The following is a 16018-nucleotide window of genomic DNA, read 5'->3' as shown; positions in this document are numbered from 1 at the left end:
ACTCATACTATTTTGCAGAATATTTCTGCATAATTGGTCGTACTTTATACATTCATTTTTATCCTTTTTTAAACTTAACATCGTGTCATTTAACTTTAGGTTTTGAGACAATTTCAAATTTTCGGAAAAAGTTGCAAGTAAGGTACAAAGCCCATGTGGGCTCTGAAAATGCCATGCTGGGCTGAGTGCATCTAACAACCTGCACTCAGCCTACTTCGACTCAGACGCCGAGCAGTGCCAACCCTCTGCAGGAATGCCTCGTTTGTCTTGCTTGGGCCCAACACCCTGCACCAAGACTCCCTCACATGTAGATGTCCTCCTCACCCCAATTTTATGCTGTCTTTTAAGTTCTTAAGATTTTTAAAAAATGTTTATTCATTTTTGAGAGAGACGGAGCATGAGCAGGGGAGGGTCAGAGAGAGGGAGACACAGAATCTGAAGCAGGCTCCAGCAGTGTTCTTTAAATTCTTCAAAGATTTGAGGGTGCCTGGGTGGCTTGGTTGAGTGTCCGACTCCAGCTCAGGTCATGATCTCACAGCTTGTGAGTTTGAGCCCCACCTGGGGCTGGCTGCTGTCAGTGTGGAGCCCGCGTCAGATCTTCTATCACCCTCTCTTTTCTGCCCCTCCCCCACTCATGCTTTCTCTCTCCCAAAAATAAACACTAAAAAAATTGTTTAAAGATTTGTATTATCTCTCCATATATCAGTTTTCCCTCACGCTAGAGAAGTCTCTATGTATTATTGATGGTCCATCAAACAACGTTTTCATTTCAACAACAATCTAAAAACACTTCAATAATAAAATATAAGCTTATTTGGTTCAACTGGGATGTTTATTTTATAGCCACATTCTCTCGGTGTCTGTGCTTTGTGTTTAAAATTGGGTTGGCACCACGTGATCATTAGTGTGTCAATATTCAACTTTAAATGTGGTGGTGATCTTTAGATGGGCGTTCACGGCATCAAAATTACAAAAACCGTTTTGCTTTCCGTTTGATAAAAATCATACTGAGTTATCCTACCGATCAGAAAGCTACAGTTGCTCTTTTTCAGTAACAAGATGCAATTAATTTTAGTCTCTTAATGTATTTAATAAATTAACTTTGCTTTTCCATCATGAAAATAACCGGGCTACTTTAATTGTCACAGGCTAATGAGAAAAGAAATGGGCTGACTGAACACACAGATGATGCGTTCATGCAAAGCAAAGGCCAAAGACCTCGTGGCATCAGCAGAAATGAAGTTTCACAGTTGTTCAAAGAGAGAAATATGGAGAGCAAATTGAGTCATTACAGGTCTCATGGTAGCACGGGTTGGATTCAAAAGAAGCGAGGCAAAGCGGTCACTTAATTCAGATTATAAGCAGATGTGTTGGTTTGAGTCTGTGTGTTTATGGCATACCAGCTTGCAAATATTCTCCATGAAGAACTTTTTTTTTGTTAAGAGGTTCTTTAAGAAAGGTGATCTATCAGTATCACATTTTGGAGAGAACCGTTTAAAAGTATTTTTTAATGTTTTATTTACTTATTTATTTATTTTGAGAGAGACAGCGTGAGCAGGGGAGGGTCAGAGAGAGAGGGAGACACAGAATTAGAAGCAGGCTCCAGGCTCTTAGCTAGCTGTCGGCACAGAGCCCGACACGGGGCTTGAACCTACGAACCGTGAGATCATGACCTGAGCCGATGCAGGATGCTTAACTGACTGAGCCACCCAGGCACCCCGAGAGAACCATTTTAAAATCAGTTGGACCAATTAAAATAATCAGCTGATAGTTTCAAATGAGTAATGGGAGGGGCGCCCGGGTGACTCAGCTGGATAAGCGTGGGGCTTCAACTCAGGTCTTGATCTTGCAGTTTGTGGGTTTGAGCCCCATTTCGGGCTCTGTGCTGACAATTCAGAGACCGGAGCCTGCTTCGGATTCTGTGTCTCCCTCTCTCTCTGCCCCACCCCAATTCATACTCTGTCTCTCCCTCTCTTTCTCTCTCTCTCAAAAATAAACATTAAAAAAAAAAAAAAGAGTAACCTGATGGTAGGAAAAATTGTAGTGATGACAATGATTGTGAGCCAAAGACTGTCCATCATGTTCCACATCAAATATTTAAGTCAACAACTGAAAGATAAAATGCATAAAAGCATCTCCTTATGCTTTATAATTACATGTATAAATTAAACCTACCATTGGTTAGTTTCAGCAAAATGTTACCCCTTTCATACTAAATTATTGGGTTTTTTATTTGAATGTATCTGGTGATGTCATTTTTATTTAATTTGGAAGCTTAGTTTGCTCTTATGGGTTTTTTTAATTGTAAAAACCACGTAACATAAAATTCACCATCTTGACCATTTTCAAGTGCACAGTTTGGTTATGTTAAGTATATTCACATTGTTGTGCAACAGATCTCTAGAACGTTTTCATTTGGTGTTTTTATAGCGTTTAGTGAGCTACAGGGATGAAGCATTTATGCCTAATTATATATTGGTACATATTTAAGGAACCGTATAATGAAAATTACTTAGGCGGACATGGGGGAAGTTCCAAGAGAACTTTTTCCTTTGAGGAGAAAAAAAAAAAAGGTTTGAGAAATGCCAGTCAATATGGTAACTATGTTTCAATTTAAATGTTTGCTTAACCAACCCTCCCCTCTTCTCCTTCCAGGCTAGATAGCTGAGAGTGGGCTGTTCTGGAGGGGACAGTGATACCTCATTTCTTTAAAAAAGCAAAGCCAGGGGAGAGCAGTGGTTTTCCCAACCTGAATTCAAAATTGCCTTTTTAATAATAGGTATAATATGAACACAATACTGCCTTTCAGATTCCTTTTCAAAATAGTTTCAAATCCATTATTCTATTTTCGAGGCCCCCACTGTGAATCTCTAAAGTCAGTTTCCTTTAAAGTCAAACATCATTGCCAGGTTTGATATGTCACACCTTTAATCGTCCTAGCCGCTGCTACTGCGAGTCTTGCTCCTCAGCAACCCGCCAGAGGGAAGAGGGTGGTCTCCAGATGCTGCGATTGTTGTGGGCGTCCACTGTGGTCCAGGCCTCAGTAAGAAAACAAACTAATGCTGATGAGCTCCTCTGGAAAACTAGATACAAGTGTTTTTAGCTTCAAAGCTCCTATGCTGACCTCTCCTAAAGCTTCATTTTTAAAATGAAAGCTTTTTTTTTTTTTTTTGTTAGAATGTGCTGTTCTACTTTTTGGAAATAAGAAAATATTCAAAGTCCCTATAAATAATCATTGGTTATGTGGGAGAAAGCAAGAAAGAAAGGACAAAAAAGGGCAAGAAAGGAACATTTACTGAGTACTTACGACCTGCCAGGCACTATTCTAGAAGATTTGTATCATCCCCCTTACCTATCCGTTAAAAAATTTTTTTAATGTTTATTTTTGAGAGAAAGAGAGAGAGAGAGAGAGCAGGGGAGGGGGATAGAGAGACGAAGACACAATCCAAAGTAGGCTCCAGGCTCTGAGCTGTCAGCACAGAGCCCGATATCGGGACTTGAACCCACGAACCGTTAGTTCATGACCTGAGCCAAAGTTAGACACTTAACTGACTGAGCTAGCCAGAGAACCGCCCCCCCTCCTCCCCCCACCCCCCACCCCCCACCTTATCCTGACTTCCCAGGAGTAGGATCTGTCCTCTTCTTTTTACAGCTGAAACTCCGAAAGTAACTTGCCTAAGGCCACACAACTTATAAATGAACGGGGACTCAGGTTTGTCTGATTACAAAGCTACTCAGCATGTGCAAGTGAGAAACTTGTTAAAACACTTGTTAAACTTGTTAAAACAGATTCCGCTTGGTCAGTGCTTTCTGCCACATATTTGGCTTGGGATAACTGGACAATGCCAATATTCATTCATGAGGGGAGTTTCCTTGCCCATTCCAGCAAATTATCATTTTCTGCTTTCTCAATCAGTTATTTGTAGATTTAGCTGACAGACTCAGCTTCAGATGTTCCCCACTCCCTACTTAGCAGGGTATAGAAGAAACCCATTTGCTCTCTCCCTGTGGATTCCATCACCGGCCAGGTCTCTGCCTTCCGAGATCATTGGAGGGTGCTGTGTAAAAAGCACCTCCCCACCTTCCCTCTCGCCACAGTGTGGTCTGGCCCTTCTTGCCAGATGGATCTAGGCTGTCTTTAGAGAGGGCTGATTTAGAGATTTAGAGATTTAGAGAAGGCTGATGTATGCCCTGCAGACTGCATTGTCATTTATTGGTTTAATTACATAACACTCTGCAGTGCTTTTCCATACTTTCTTGTTCTTACAGTGTGTCTCCTTTTTTTATGTTTATTTATTTATTTTGAGGGAGAGAGAGAGTGAGAGGAAAAGAATCCCAAGCAGGCTCCACACTCAGTGCAGAGCCCGATGCAGGGCTCAGTCTCGTGAACCATGAGATCATGACCTGAGCCAAAATCAGGAGTTGGATGCTTAACTGACTGAGCCACCCCAGGCGTCCCTTGCATCGTGTCTCCGAATGTTGGATGTCATGCACATAGTGATATGTAGGGATTTTGAATAGTATCATCTCAAAGGTGTATGTGGGGAGGAGGAGTGAACAGGTCTTCTGTTTATTAGGAAAAATATCCAGTCATCTGCTTCTGGGAGGATCTGACCTTGAAACTGCATAAATGTGGGCTCAGTCCTGGGTCCTAGCAAGGGTCACAGAAAAGAGAGTAGCTGCCCTTGCTTAGCCTCTACTGAGTGCTGCCTTGATTCAGCCTTTTCACGTGGCTCGTCCCCTCCTAGGTTTGATATAAGTTTATCCACATCCCTAGATTTGAAATAATTAGAAGGCAAGGACATGGATCATCTTCGTGCCAAAAATAGTACCTTGCACACAGTAGGCATTTAATAACTAATTGTAGACTGGTTGCTGACCTCTAGCTACTGCTTAGTTCCCACCCCTTGACTTTCGAGGATTACCTTTTGAATGACCAGCTCAACAGAAATGGTAGCATGATGGAATCTGAACTTCAGGCTCACACCAGGGTGTCAGGGACTTCTGCCTCACGTGCCTTTTCAACAAACAGCCATATGCTGGTATCCAGAGACCTGGTTTAGAATCTTGAATTTGAAAAACCTGGATGTGGAAAGGTGCTGCCCACCCTCCTTCCCATGAGAGTCACCCCACCGCACGGTTTAACGCCTGCACTTTGTGACACTATTTCACTTGGGAAGATTAGTGCATGAAACTTTTTCCTCCACTGACACCAGAGCTTAAACTAGTTTTTCAGCCATTCTTTTTTTTTTTTTTTTTTTTTTTTTTATTTTTTGTTTTTTTGTTGTGTGAAGGGGCCGCCCGGGCATCATCTGGGGATCTGGGGCTTGACAAGAGGGGCGGGACGTGGGTGCTGGGCCTCTTTGGGNTTAACGCCTGCACTTTGTGACACTATTTCACTTGGGAAGATTAGTGCATGAAACTTTTTCCTCCACTGACACCAGAGCTTAAACTAGTTTTTCAGCTTTTTTTTTTTTTTTTTTTTTTTTTTTTAGGGTTAAAGATAAGGTGATGTGTGAAGGGGCCTCCCGGGCATCATCTGGGGATCTGGGGCTTGACAAGAGGGGCGGGACGTGGGTGCTGGGCCTCTTTGGGGAGGGAAGCCAGAGCAGGGCAGAAGAGGAGAGGGGGTTGGAGCTGCTGAACCCGAAGCCCCACCTGACAGGCCTGCACGGAGTGGCCCGGCCCTGGCTGTACAAGTTCCCCCAGGGCGGTGGTTTCGCCACAGCCCTGTTTAGCACGGTCTTGTGTTCTTGGAGTCTGTTGTGAATGAGCATCCTGTTTTGAAAATCCCTGGGAAGCTAGGAGAAGTTTTCTTTCAGTCACAAAGTGAGAAAAATAAAAATAGACTATCCCACTCGATCATTCTGTATGGCCTTGTAACAATTGGAGAAAAAAAAAGCGAAACTTCTCTTTTTAATTTGGGAGTATTTTTATAAAATCTCTGCAGTTTGTGCACATTTTGAAAGTGAGGATCTACCACCCCGGAACCCATCCGAGAGGGATTTAAAGCTCAGGGAAACAGCCGCTCTCTCCGTAAATTTCCGAGTAACTGAACTTTGTAGATAACGACAGATTGGAAGACAGAATCGGTTAATCCCTGAGCTCAAGGAGCCCTCGGCCCGTATCCCAGATAACACAGGATGCTGAAAATCCGTCGGGTCCCAGCCTCACGAAACACCTCTCTCCTTTCCTAGGAAGGATGCAGCTTTGACTCCTGCCGGCCAGGCCGAGGCTCCCCGTTCTGCCGGGATGAAGGCCGAACCAGCCACTTTCTGCGGTGCCTGCAAGGTGCCAAAGGCCAGGCAGGTACCTGCGGCCCAGCGGCTGCCGCGTGACGAGGCCCGCAGCCAAGCCCAGCGCCTGCTTCTCTAAATCCGCCCTTTTGATAACACTGATTACGTTTCCCTTCACCAGAGCCTTGGGCTGATTGAACAACGGCCAACTTCTCTGGGTAACAAAGAGGAGGGGAGAGTAATCCAAACACAGGTTTTATTATAAAAACCAGGGAGTGAGAGAAGTATGTTTATTCTGTAAGATAACACACCTGCTCCGTGCCCGGGAGGCTCATTTCCATCAGTTGCCATGGCAAACTCGTTATACTTCAAGGCCATGTGGCTTTGTTGCCTTTTGAGATCTGGTCCATGTCCCACCTTTTCTAACAACTGCAACACAATGCCGTGGAAGCCCGCGACAGCATAATTGATTTCTCCTTCCCTCTATCAACGGCTTACATTTGTTCGGAGCAGGGCTGAGGCTCCCTTCGCCTTTGAACTCCCAGCTAACCGTGAAGGCATGCTTCGGAGAGCCGTCCTCATTAACATTCCTGGTCCCCTTCCCTGTCAGCGATAAACGAGCCCTGCGTCCGTGGCCTCCTTCCTAACAGTTTTACAAATGAGTGGCTCGGTTCCATGTTTTGCTGCCGATCCAGGTGCCCAGGCGGACAATGCGGGGCTAAGAAGCACGCGGGAGAGACTAAAAATAGCACAGCAGTTTGGACGCATACCAGAGCAGCTACTTCATCTCAACTTGCTTCGCACACTAAGCCTAATGGGATCCATCAGGCGGGAGTTCTCTCTTGAGCTCTCTCCCTCCCTCTCCCCTCTCTCCCCAGCTGCCGGCAACCATCAGCGCCTTCCTGGTGAAGGGAGCAGAGGGAGGTCAGGCAAGGGACAAGAAATGTATGTCCTCGTGGCTTTAGTTACAAGAGCCGGGAGATCTGGGGGCTGCAATTATTCTTTCCCCTCCCCGAGTGTTTCTAGAAAAGAGCAGGCAGGCCCAGCACACTTTGCCCAGGTACACTTTGGTCCAAGATGCTCTCATTGTTTAGCAAAGGCTCAAATATCACTTCCGAAATGCCCTGGGAAGTGTGACCTAGACCCATGCTCATATGCTCCTTGAGAAGTCAAATGGGGAACTTGGCTACACTGAGTGCTGCTCTTACGGGAGCAAATGCAGTCACAGGTGGAGGGGCCGTGGTCCGTGTAGGTGAGTTGGCAGCGCACGACTGTCCAGTGTCCGTGAAAGCTTCCCGGCTCCCACCAAGTATCCTGTGATTCTGTCCAAAAGCTTTTTCCAACAGAAAATGGAACAAATCAGGGGCATCTGGGTGGCTCAGTCAGTTGAGCGTCTGACTTTGGCTCGGGCCGTGATCTCAGTTTGTGGGTTCGCGCCCTGCGTCCGGCTCTGTGCCGACAGCTCAGAGCCTGGAGTTGTTTCAGATTCCGTGTGTCCCTCTCTCTGTCTCTGCCTCTCTCCCGCTCAATCTCTCTCTCTCTCTCAAAAATAAATAAAACATTAAAAGACGTTTTTAAAAAGAAAATGGAACAAATCAGTATGAAGTTAGGAACATGCTATCTTAGGAATTATGTTCCTCTCCTAGGACCATAGCAAACCTATTGGGCGAAGCTCTTTTGTGTTGTTGCTGTGCCTCCTGATAAAAGGTACCTTTCAGGGCACCTGGGTAGTTCAGTTGGTTAAGCATCCGACTTAGGCTCAGGTCATAATCTCACGGCTTGTGAGTTCAAGCCCCGCATCAGGCTCTGCGCTAACAGCCTGCTTCAGATTCTATGTCTCCCTCTCTCTCTCTCTCTGCCCCTCCCCAGCTTACTCTCTGTCTGTCTCTCTCAAATAATAAATAAAAAAACAATTAAAAAAAAGGTACCTTTCTTGCAGCCTCCCTCCCCCCACAGGGAGAGTTAGCATGACCCACACCTTTCTCCTTTCTTCAGCTGAAAGGCAATGCATTTTCCAAAACAGCTATGTATTATTCCAACAAGTGCTACTCTTGTAGAATCAGAATCAGGAGGAAAGATGAATATCACAGTATTTAAAAAATAAAAGCATGTTTCATTGTTTTTGCCTTGGAGATTGGCCAGATGAAACTGAAACAAAATTGATCTAATAGCAGATTTTATCTGGAAGCTTTAACGGGGTGGGGAATGCCAGGATCTTTTAAATTGTACTTTGGTTTTTATATAATACTAGTGTAAAATAAATATGCCAAACTACTTCAAGAAAAGTCGCCCTCCATATAATCACAGCAATAATTAATCCCCCCAAGAATTTCCCACAGAACAAGTTGCAACATGATCGTTTAATCCTCCAGCCACCAGAGGACAGAGATGCATCGTCCCTCAGGCCTCCTTCTTTCTCCGAGGCTCAGTTTACCTCCAGGAGATCCGGGGTCATTTGTTGAACAAATCTACAACCAAAAGCCAGAAAGCTTTCTAGGTTTAGCAAACAAATGTCCACAGATTAGAAATTAGGCTATCTGGGTTCTAGCCCTAGGGCGAACTTGAACAAGCTTAAGGGTCTGTGGGTCCCACTTTTCTCATGCATGAAAGCACACGGCAGAGGTTCAGGATTTCTAGGGTCCCTTTCAGACGCAAAATTCCAAGTGGTTCCAGAAATCAACGATTGAAGAATTACATTTATTTCAGTACTTTCTTTCTTCCTTTCTGGTTTTTGTTTTTGGTTTACTTGGCTGGTGGGCTCATCTAGAGCAACTTAGCTTGAAAAGTAGTGCCTAATTCTTCAGGATGAGAGGCATTTCTTCTTCGTGCCATTTTCCCACAGTCTAACCTTCCTCCTCTTTTCATTTGCCACTAGGAGGTGGGTCTTACTGATGCTTCTTGGTTCATTAGGAAGAAACAGAAAGATCCTGTGTTTTGAGAAACTCTTTCTGGATCATTTCCCAATGATCACAGGACTTTTGCAATCCCTTTGGCAAAGGTGATGGTGACAATGGGGTGTTTGGCAAAATGGTGGAGGTGGCTAATGAAGTGACTGAGGTTAAGAAAAATGCTCTTGGCAAAACATCATGAAACAAGGTCTGGAGTGCTCAAAGCAGAAAGCTTTCCTCTCTTGCTGAGATGACTGAGAAAAACTCAATCTTTAAATAGGTGATTTCCTTACTAGGAAAAAAAGAGTGTCAACAACCATAATTTTTCTGAGCACTGAACTGAGAAATAGCCAGTCCAATACTTAGATTGGAGCCATGCATGGAGATGCCGTTAAATGATACAGAAGTTAAATTAAAGTAACAAGACATATATTTTGAAGCCGGTCGCTGAAATTAAAAAAAAAAATTACATTTCAAATTTTAAGCGAGTCACTAAATATTCAACTTAAGAATCTGACCTTGCATTCTGTACACCTCACCGCTAAAATCAGCTTTCAGTCTGAATACAGCCTTGAGGCTAAGAGGTTATTTTTACTGAGTCAGCCCTACCTTACTTCTACCCCTAAAATATCTGCAGATAGATGCAGAGGACAGGGATAACGTCTAAATAAGCCACGTGTTAATCTTAGTGTCAGTGCTCTAAAATAGTTGTTAAAATACCTTTGATATCCGTGGTCATCAGATTTCTTAGAAACTTCAAGGGTCAGACTTTCATTGCTTGGCCAGGTGTTGTGTGTGTGTGTGTGTTTACTTTTTGTTTTGTTTGTTTGTTTTGCTACCAGTGCTACCAGCTATGACACTTCAGTGATTATTTGTGGAATACCAGGGAATCACCTGGGGTGGGAACAGTGGCTGAGGTCTACAGGACAGGTCTCTGAAGGGAGGAGGGGTAACATCATCACATTATTAAAACTTGCAAACTAGAAACATTTCAGAGTAATTACTGATGTCATTTTATTTCCACGCGTGTGAATCCTTAATGATCGTGTCACCTCCAAAAAAAGATTTAAAGAGAGAGAAAGAAGACTTGAAGTTTGTGTTTGGGGTGTTTTGAGTTAAACAGGAATGAGAGTTCGACTAGGTCTCAAATGCTACAGAGCTAAAGATGCTTGTGATATATAGTCTTACAGATGATTCCTTAAGGGATACTAGCTTTTTCCTTTTCCTATTTTTTTTTTAAACAAAGACATTCACTGTACCATCCAGAAGACCTCTAGGTTACGACGTAAATGAAACTAGAGTTCTTTGAATTTCGTATTTATAGTTGGTACGTGTTTGTTGTTTCCCTGTGGTGACATACCAGGGCTGAGCCATCTCCTAGCACAATTGAGCCTAGTAGGCTACCACAATAGGTAGATCGGTAATAGGAAGTCGGAGCTCTTCCCCCCGCCCCCCATCTTCATATTAGCTTACTGCTCAGGCCATAATTAATGTAATTCCACCTTGCTCTATAGTTTATGTAGATTATACATGTATATTTCACATACGGGTATGTTTGTGTGCTTTTTGGGATCAGATGAGCAAGGTGTACATGTTTCTAAAATTATGAATGTGAAGGTGTTGTTGAAGAGATTCAAAGAAGAAGAAAATGTCCCTGTTAAGACCCTGTAAATTTCTCCTCTGGGAGATATAATTATGACAACTCAGTCATTCCTCAAAAGAGTATCTAGAACTTAGGCTCAGACCTTAAACCACGTAGGGCCATTAGAGGCACTTTTGTCCATGTCATTTGATTTTGGGTAGGCTTCACGCCCAGCACAGAGCCCAACGAGGAGCTTGCACTCATGACCCTGAGATTAAGACCTGAGCTGAGATTAAGAGTGGGACACTTAAGGGGTGCCTGGGTGGCTTAGTCAGTTAAGCGTACGACTTTCGCTTAGGTCATGATCTCACAGTTCATGGGTTCGAGCCCCGCGTCGGGCTCTGTGCTGACAGCTCAGAGCCTGGAGCCTGTTTCAGTCTGTGACTCCCTCTCTCTCTGACTCTCCCCTGCTCACGCTGTCTCTCACTCTCCTAGAAATAAATAAAAAAAAATTAAAAAAAAAAAAAAAGAGTGGGAGGCTTAACTAACTGAGCCACCTCGGTGCCCCTGTCCATGTCATTTTATAAGGGAGTCCTTGGGGTATCAGAAAAGTGAAAAGACTTGCCTAAGGTCACACGGCTCGTGGTAGAAGCAAGACTAGAGCACAAACTAGCATTCCAGCCAAACTTCTACATCCACGGCCACTACCTACCACACACGGATATTCTTATATATACACATCACGGTTGTTATACAAGTAGTTTTGTTTAAAAGTTCTACTGCAAAAATAAAGCTTTCAAGATTCTGTGAAAAAGGATTGTTTAACTATCTGGCTCTAATCCTTTAATACAGACGAGTCCGTTACATGGATCTAATATCCTATCCAAGCAGCTTTCCTGACGTTCCTGGAAGCAACCGCCCATCTCCTCGGGAATTAACACACATCTATCTCCTGTGAGACAAGTCAAATACAATCTTACAAAAAAGTAAACATTTTATTATCTGTACACGGATCAGGTTGGTCTGAGGACACACGAACATCTGGCTAGCTCATAAAAATAGCCCTAAGCGATGGGATGGTTTTTATGGTCCGTTTACATTTATTGCAACATCATTTATAGGATCTACTGGCTAAGCAGGGAGAGGCCCAGAGTGGACACCCCAGACAGTTAGGAGCAGCACGCTGTGGGTGTTAGCAGGAGGGGAGGCAGAGTGCCAGGCCTCTGTCTGAAAGGCGGCTCTGAGGAGGTCCTGGGAAGAATGCTCTACAAGACAGGGTTTCTGGGGGTGGGGGGCTCTCTGAGAGGGCCTGCCAACAGCAGCATCTGCTAGAAGAGTGCTTGGCAGCACACACACACACACACACACACGCGCACACACACACACGCACAGTGCGGCCGGGTTCCGGGGAGGCGGGGGGTCACAAGGGTACCACCTGAAGGGTGGGCAGAGGCCCCCGGGGAGGGGCTATGTACTCTTCCTCTCTGAGCAGCCGCAGCAGGATGTTTTTTTTATTCCTGGGCCAGCTGTAGATGTGAGTGTTCTGAAGCCAGGTGGGCACGTGCTCCTGTGGGAGAGGGGACAGCAGCGGTGAAGACCGTTAGTGAAATACCTGGACTGCAGATCCCGGGCCCCGTTCCCAAACATGCACGGCTTTCTGGGGCACGGGCGTTGCCTCCAGAACTACCCTGGGACTTGTGCTCTCGGGAGGGGTTAGCGTGTGAGCCCCCCCGGCTCTGCGTACAAGCTGAGCCTCTCGTTATGGAAACCACATGTGCGCCGCGGTCTCGGCGGCCTCCCAGGCTACCTGCCCTTTGCATTTCAACGTGCTTTTCACCACCCTCACATAAAAGGGGTAGGACAGAGGTCACGCAGAGTGATGTGAATTCCTTCGTGGCTCCGGGAGGCTTAGGCGGAGGCTGTGGGCTTAATCTAATTCATTTCAGCCACGGATCCGGCCTGCAGTGGAAGGAGCCCACCGGAGCTGTTAGCAGGCCCAAAGCAGAAGACTGTGAGGTGGGGATCGTGAGGGGGCACTTTCTGACTGCCCTGGTGGCGGGGGTGGGGGGTGGGGGTGGACAGATGACCAGTCAGCAAAAGGTATAGTGGGTCTGATGGTAATACATGCCATGGAGAAAAATGAAACTGAGGAAGGGGCTAGGGAGTGCTGGGGCTGGGCTGAAAGGTCTGCAGCTTTAAACAGATTTGTAGGAAAGGTCGCGCTGAGAAAATGAGCACACACCCAAAAGAGCAGAGGGGGCCTGCCTTGTGGATGTCTGGGTCCAGGCAGTGCAGAGGCCCTGTGGCGGGGGCACGCCTGGCCTGTTCAAGGGGCAACAGGCCCGTGTGGCCAGAGAGGAGTGAGTGAGATAGAGTAGGGGGGGAGGTCTCGAAGTAGAGGGGCCCATGTCCCATGGGGTTTTGAAGGCGTTTCTCTGAGGAGGTGGGATCCCTTTGGGGATTGCAGGACATGCTCAGAGGCGGCACCTGCTACATGTCAGGCACCGTGCTAGGTGTTGACGACACCCAGAGGAAAAGACACAGTTGCTGTCTCGAGTTCACAGTCTAATGATGGAATGTAACTGAAGACCTAAAGAAACTATTTTCTAGGCAATAGCGTGCCAAGGGGGCAGGAGGTGGGAGCACAGGCCATAAGGGGACTGTCTGAAGAAGTTTTAAAGCCATTAATGAAACCAACTAAAAGTCCGTCTCCTCTTCCATCACCATATTCCCAATAGTGTGTCCACCCCCGACCACATTGACTCAAGACACTAAGAGAGCTCAAGGGAGAAACCATTCAGGATATTGGCAAGGGGTCGAGAGGTCAGGAGAGGCTAGAGAGATTGGGTGATAGAAGGATAGGCAAGAGTTGACTACACAGACAAGTCAGGGAAGGGCATCGTAAGCAGGGGGAACAGAAAGTGCTCAGGCACAGAAACATGAAAAAACATGGCAGGTGTGAGGGCCATGCTGAAAGAGTCCAGTACGACCCGAACGTAGTCCCTGTGCACACGGTTAGGAGAGGAGACTGAGCATGTGGGCACAGCCCTCCTCTAAGGGGCCTCATCTATGATGCTAAGAAAGGGGGATAGAGCCTGGGCAAGGGATGGAAATGCATACAATCGCACCGAGTGTGAGCTTTGTAACTCGACGCAACTCATTCGAATCAGCTGGACCCTCCCTCCTTCCGCACCTGAGTCTCAATGCAGTCCTGGCATTTAGGGGTCCTCCAGGGTGCAGCTGGACCTGGGCTCAGGGTGCTGTGCTCTGACTCTCAGGACACCCACCACGCCTCTGTCTTCCCCTTTGCCAAGCCTGGAACGTGGCTTCAGCCAGTTTCTGTCCTCGCTCCCCAAACCCACTGGCATGCTCTTCTGGTGCAAAAACCCACATTCGAACCACAGCAAAGTTCACTTTGGCAACCGTGTAGATTTAATTCCTTTCATCTACAGGTTTGAGAGCTCAGCTGTGTGCACCAAAATACTTCCGTGGCCAGTCAGCAAAAAATGTAGATATCTTGACTTTTATGTGCAGGAGATAAGAAGTATCAGATGAACAGCCTCTTTTTCTCTCATGAGTTAAAACACAAACTACTTCTTTGTGTGTAATGGCTGTTTGAACAATTAGGGCAGCGATGGTCTATCAGATAACGTCTTAAAACCTTCCTGATTCATGCAGTTGAGCTGAGTGCTACAACCTGTGGATCTTTCTGGTAACACTGTTATCTCTAAGGACTGATAAAGAGTTCACAAACTTTTCCACTTAAAAATCCCAGATAGCAGACAAGCCAAAGCTGGAACTGTAAGGGTTTTTTGTTTGCTTAGTTCTTTGTTTACCTTCTTAGCGTTTGGGAAGAGCACGGGGATGAATCTGAAATTCATGCTTCCTTGTTTTATGAACTCAATCTGCATCTGGAACAGAAAGAATGTGGAGGTTTGATTTCAAGAATGAGGAGGAGGAGTTAATGGCACCCACATCATGCAAGGCCCACACAGTCTTTTTATTCTGATTATTTTGTTCAAGTGCCACACACTTATCCTTTCAGGCTCTGCCCCCCGCCCCCACCATTACACATGCATGCCGAGCACCTGAATCATTTCTTGAAGGCCTCCTAAAAGTCACACACTGTGCCCAACTTCGGGTTCAAGGATTAGGATGCCTTCCAGGGTGTGCTGAGCTGGCTTGTATCAGCTCACAAAAGCCAGTTGGATGCATCCAGTCCTGATTCTGTGTTCAGTGCCTTTTCACTGGTAGCTTGAAATGGGCCATAATGGTATTTATACCATGGAAATGGGAAAATGCTACAAACCAGGATTTTTTTTTTTTTTTTTTTTTGGAGAATCAGTTTACGGGAACACCACTGACACAATCCCTATCCTCCCAAAGCCAGCAGATTGGTGCGGAGAAAGAAGAGCAAATTGCCAACCACGGTGCAGTGTGAACAGTTTAAACAAATCGCTGTGGAAGCCCAAAATGGGGGCCATCCATTCTGTATCAGTGATTTGAAGGAGAGTTACAGGAGAGGTGTCACTTAGATTCTGGAAGACAAGAAGAATTTAGTCAGGCAGAGGAAGTGGGGGAGAGGGGACGGACATTCTCAGTAGAAGAAACAGCACGAGCAAATGTTGGGAGGTGTGAAGGAATTTTAGTGGGGTTGGGACCACAGGATGGGCTAGGGAGGGAACGGACGATGAGGCTGAGGGGGCGGGGGTCATCCGTGAGGAGCTCTGCCTGTCACAGAATGTGTAGGTTCCCCACACAGTTCCAGTTTGCTGTGGCCCCAAAAAAGTCAGCTGCCAAGAACTCTATCAAAACCAGAATTTTCAAGATGAGGGGAGTTGGGAGTCTTCCCAGCCCTGTGACCAGCACAAAGCTCTCAGTCATCTGATGACAAGGAGATGAGGAATTATGTGTTCCCAGGTATTTCATCTTCCAATTGATTTTTTTAAACGGAGAAATCTTCTTTGTGCAGGGGAATACAAACAGGACAGAGAAGTGACAGTGGTGACAGTTGGTTATTGAAGTCACCATAGAAACCCCCCCTAAACACACTCTCTTATGCACGTACACACACACACCACACACAGACGCTCCACAAGGTGTTTTCTGAGGACTATGGTCTTCTAAAATCCAGAGGATCAAAGGCATGTTTTAAAATGAGCCCCATAGAGTGCAACTGCATCATCAGGACAAACACGTGGAAGGAAGGGCGCGGGGTTTTGAAGGTAAAAGCAAAGAACTGGATTTCGTCTCGGACTTCCAGGACACTGCATCTGTAAACCTTTGCCTGTCCACTGCTGCTGCCTGGAGGG

The 16018-nt window shown here is 45.7% G+C and overlaps 1 protein-coding gene across 3 annotated transcripts in view; it reads right to left on the bottom strand.

The window, feature by feature from the left end:
- Positions 1–11700: 11700 nt before the first annotated feature.
- Positions 11701–16018, bottom strand: part of TRAF3IP2 (TRAF3 interacting protein 2) — a 44191-nt gene continuing 39873 nt past the window's right edge. For all 3 annotated transcript variants that reach the window (XM_039252220.1, XM_039252222.1, XM_039252223.1), the window contains 2 exons: positions 14543–14617; positions 11701–12273 (listed from right to left, as the gene is read on the bottom strand). In XM_039252220.1, coding sequence (XP_039108151.1) covers positions 12127–12273; positions 14543–14617 — 222 coding nt within the window. In that variant the 3' untranslated portion in view covers positions 11701–12126. The remainder of the gene's footprint in view (positions 12274–14542; positions 14618–16018) is intronic.

Source organism: Hyaena hyaena, unplaced genomic scaffold (genome assembly GCF_003009895.1).
Source record: "Hyaena hyaena isolate Hyena2069 unplaced genomic scaffold, ASM300989v1 scaffold_412, whole genome shotgun sequence".
NCBI lineage: Eukaryota > Metazoa > Chordata > Mammalia > Carnivora > Hyaenidae > Hyaena > Hyaena hyaena.
The sequence above is the reverse complement of the archived record's forward strand: the minus strand, read 5'-3'. Positions and strand labels throughout refer to the sequence as shown.